Source organism: Notolabrus celidotus, chromosome 19, assembly GCF_009762535.1.
Source record: "Notolabrus celidotus isolate fNotCel1 chromosome 19, fNotCel1.pri, whole genome shotgun sequence".
Lineage (NCBI taxonomy): Eukaryota > Metazoa > Chordata > Actinopteri > Labriformes > Labridae > Notolabrus > Notolabrus celidotus.
The window spans coordinates 25,868,176-25,872,448 of NC_048290.1; the positions used below are offsets into that span (position 1 = coordinate 25,868,176).

Below are 4,273 nucleotides of genomic sequence, written 5' to 3' on the forward strand. Positions count from 1 at the left end.
TATGAGGGGACTTCCACTGTAGGGTCATTCATGCTATCCTGAATTATACACATTGTGCATAAATAGTTTAATCCCACCTTTAGCAAAATCACAACAGAATGTCTTAAATGAAATGTGAAAACACATTAAACACGCCCACACTGTTTAACGAGAATCAAGGTCATTCACAAACTCACAATCAGCTGTGCGCAATTGTCTTCGCCAGCCAATGGGCAGCGAGACAGGGCGATGTGCAACACCCGCAGCTGTGATTGGGAAAAGCTGTGGGGTAGGGGCCGGAGAGGGGCATTTGAGGTTGAAGTTGAGGTTGGTGCTGGAGGTGTTAACAAGACTGAATGGAGTAGGGCCGGAGGTGTGTTGGTGGTTATTTTTTCACCATAACGGCAACTACTTGGGGCTGAACTGTGGAAGGGACGCTTTTTCGAGCACTTTTGATTATTTTCTCGACCTTTCACCTTAGCTTGGTTCGTGCGTAAAACGGATGAACACATTGAACAGTCTTATCTGACATCTTTATTTTTTACTTCTCGGAAGTGCACTGTCTTTACTTTCAGGGATGTCTGAAAGACCCCAGAGTCCCGACTGCCAAACCCGGCCGTATGACTTCAGCCGGACAAACCTTGGCACCCAGAGTTTGGGTCAGGATACTTTGGGCAGCGCGGCGTCATTCCAGCTCTCTCACGGCATGCTAACCGACCCGAGCTTTCTATACAACAAAACCGCTTACGGAGGCATCACATCGGCTCCTGCGCAGACCTTCTTCCCTTTCCCTCCCGTCACCAGTGACTACAGGGGATCCGATTTGCAGGCCGGAGAGTTTGGGCAACCCAAGCACTGGTATCCCTTTGCTGCATCCGAGTACACCGGCCAGGTACCCGGCGTAACAGCAGCTACCCAGCCTGTAAATTTGAGTCCTCCCATCGCTGAAACCAGGGAGCAGATCAAACTTCCCGAGATAAAGTCCGAGAAGGACAGCGTTCATGATGGCTACCCAACGGAGGTGAAGGTTCAGCAATACCCGGCCTCGGCCGCCATGCCGCACGGAGTGTTTTATTCTCCGGCCTGGAACCCGTCCTTCTGGCCCGGAATCACCCACATTACCCCACCTGGGAGCAATAATCAAAACCCATCAACGTCCTCCGCTTCTTCGCCATCTATGTCCCCTTCACCCCCGAGCAGTGGTCTTCCAGGGAACGCTTTTTTCAGCGTGAACAGTACGCAGGCTACCTCCGGGCCTCAGGCGCAGAATCCGGCCTCCTCTGCGCGGAGCAGCGGTTCCTCCAGCGGCGGCTGCAGTGACTCCGAGGAGGTAAGACAAGCCACTGACTCAGGGTTATCGTCAATCTACTTGTGACTTTGCTTGTAGACTCTGCTTGCCATGACACTGCATAGATGTGCTAGATTTATTTTATATTTAATTCCCACTTTTTGTATTCTTCAGGAGAATCTTTCCACTGAAGAATTGGAGCAGTTCGCTAAGGAACTGAAGCACAAACGCATTACTTTGGGTTTCACTCAGGCGGATGTTGGACTAGCTCTTGGTAACCTTTATGGTAAGTTAATTTCCCATATAATTACTAAAGACACACATTGATCATATGGACTAGGTCTCCTTGTTAAATTGAGTTGTTTTAGTCGATGGGGTCTTTGGTTTAGATGAGTGTAACTCAAGGTTTTGGTTTTTGAATGGGCCTACCCAGTTCTCTAATGACACTTGTTATTGTGCCTCTAGGTAAGATGTTCAGCCAGACGACCATTTGTCGCTTTGAGGCTCTGCAGCTGAGCTTCAAGAACATGTGCAAGCTGAAGCCCCTTCTTCAGAGATGGCTGAACGAGGCAGAGACCTCGGACAATCCCCAGGATGTAAGTTTGTAGATCTTTGACATCTGCCAACTAGTTTACAAGACAACAGACGATCACAAAGCTTCTTGGGATCAGCTGGTCTTTTCAGACCTGGCTAACTTCCTGCTGAGCAAACCTGAATCAAGGCACTCTAATCTTGTGGAGTGTAGTGCGCCACCTAGTGGCTTGAACTATGACGTTTGGATGTGTGGAAAGAAACTTTATTCTCTAATTCTGACTCCACAGATGTACAAGATTGAGCGAGTATTTGTTGACACCAGAAAGAGAAAACGGAGGACCAGCCTGGAGGGGGCTGTGCGCTCTGCTCTGGAGTCTTACTTCATCAAGTGTCCCAAGCCCAACACCCAGGAGATCACACATATCTCAGACGACTTGGGTCTAGAAAGAGATGTAAGTACAAACTTAAAGGGATCAGTAATTTAAATACAGTGTTACATTGGTCACATTTTTACGACACATATGCTGCTCTCGACAGGTTGTACGTGTTTGGTTTTGCAACAGAAGACAAAAGGGAAAGCGTCTGGCCCTGCCGTTAGATGAGGAGTGCGATGGCCAATACTACGAGCAGAGTCCCTCTCCACTTGGTATGGCCCAATCTCCCATTCCCAGTCAGGGCTACTCTACTTCTAGCTACCCCAGTGCCCCTCCTCCCACACTCTACATGGCCCCACTTCACCGGCCAGACATCCTGAAACAAGCCCTGCACCCTGGACTGGTTAGTCACCTGACTGGATAAGCGTGCTTGGGCAGGAGCACAGATTGCATTCCCACATTTTAATCATCCAACTCAAACTCAATCTGAGCCTCCAGGTCGAAGTACTACGTCCGCAGCAGTGAGATGGATCAAACGTGTAGAAATTGTGACTTAAGGAACTGCCATGGCCCACATCCTCCTTCACAACTCAAAACTGCACATCAGCTTTTTAACTTCAAGAACTATGAAGTAATGTTGCTCATGTTTTTACGTGTTCTTGGATGTTGTGTTGTAAAAGGATTTTGTAGGATGTTTCCATCACAGTTCTCAAAAAGTGCCAGTAGCCTGAGTCAACTTATGGATCGTAAAACCAAGTAGAGCTAAGGTTAAACTTGTACTTAGTTTGGGGAAGTTTGCTGTGCCCTAAATGAGGAATGGTTATGTCTGATGAAATGACCAGAGTTTCACCATTTAAGTCAACATTTGTGCAATACTTACATGTCTTAATTGATCAGAGCAGCTACATTTTTTTGTCCAGAGTATTTTTGAAATGGAAAATCTGACTTCTTATTCAGGGTGTGTATTTCCATGGATTTTGCACAAAGTTGCCTTTTTTGATATTGAGTATTATTTTTTTTTGTACATTTGTGCCACATGTATTGGAAGGCTGAGACTCTGAGATCTCCAGCAAGGATTTTTAACTTTAACTGGGATGGTATGATTGAAAATAATATTTTTGGGGATGTGACAAATGACTTTGCGTGTCTTCGTTGTACTTCTGCCAATTGCACACTCTTTTGAACAATGTTAACTCAGGTGATAGACATTGAGAGCCAAGTTGTATTTCAATACCTCATGAATTTATTGTGAAGGAATTTTGTTAATGAAATGTTGAACAACTAAAAGTCAAGTTTGGGGGCTCACTGGAGTAATTCTCTCATCTGGTCTTGTTTGGTAGGCATGTTTCAGGTGACATTTACTTACTAGCATTTACCTTGTGACTTATAAGTCTCATGCTTGGCTGTGACAAAGAAGAGTTGGGAATAAAATCTGAATAATCAGAGACGGAATATCTTCCATAAAATTGGTAAATGACCTCTGTCATTAACTTGTTAAATGAGAATTACTGCTGCAATATTCACCTGTGTTTGAGACTACAATCATACCTGTTTGAAACTACAATGCAGTTTTTTTCTCTACAGATTGTAAATCAATTAAATTATAATTTATTGAAACATTAGCTACATCTAGAGGTTTTCAAGTTGAACCATAAATGTATCTGCATCCAGTCATTCAGGCAAAACTTTCATTGTGTGTATATAAGTGTCTTGTTTTTCAGTAAATATGTGCCACCAAAATTTGTGAAATATCTTCTGTTTTTGTGCTTTCTTAAAAAAAGGACTGCTCTAGTATTAAAGCATGTTGAGACATATAGTGAGATTTGGTTTAACTATGAATGAACTGGAACTGAAATGATGGTCTGTTGGTGGGAATGTGGCTACTTGAAAAACTAACCCACGGAAGTACATAAATCTTTGTTTTATGTCATAAGACTATAAGATCATCAAGATGTCTTTTGCTGACTATTTATTTCGTATGCAAACAAGACTGAGATTTCTCAGAGTCTACTGTGTAAATTGACTTAATAGGCCTATGGTAGACTCAATCAACAAACATTTACATGTTAGATTTTTTTAAATGGGAAACATTGAGGTG

General features: G+C 43.8%; 1 protein-coding gene across 1 annotated transcript; it reads left to right on the forward strand.

The window, feature by feature from the left end:
• Positions 1-240: 240 nt before the first annotated feature.
• On the forward strand, positions 241-3,989 carry pou5f3 (POU domain, class 5, transcription factor 3). The gene is made up of 5 exons (XM_034709177.1): positions 241-1,309; positions 1,442-1,553; positions 1,733-1,863; positions 2,089-2,253; positions 2,339-3,989. Exons 1-5 carry the CDS (start codon positions 557-559, stop codon positions 2,597-2,599), a joined length of 1,422 nt encoding a protein of 473 aa, XP_034565068.1. The 5' UTR covers positions 241-556; the 3' UTR covers positions 2,600-3,989.
• The last annotated feature ends 284 nt before the right edge of the window (positions 3,990-4,273 follow it).

Coding starts and splice junctions, on each gene's coding strand:
- pou5f3 (XM_034709177.1), top strand. CDS start 557: ATGTCTGAAAGACCCCAGAGTCCCGACTGCCAAACCCGGCCGTATGAC. Junction 1,310..1,441: donor GCTGCAGTGACTCCGAGGAG/GTAAGACAAGCC, acceptor TGTATTCTTCAG/GAGAATCTTTCCACTGAAGA. Junction 1,864..2,088: donor CCTCGGACAATCCCCAGGAT/GTAAGTTTGTAG, acceptor CTGACTCCACAG/ATGTACAAGATTGAGCGAGT.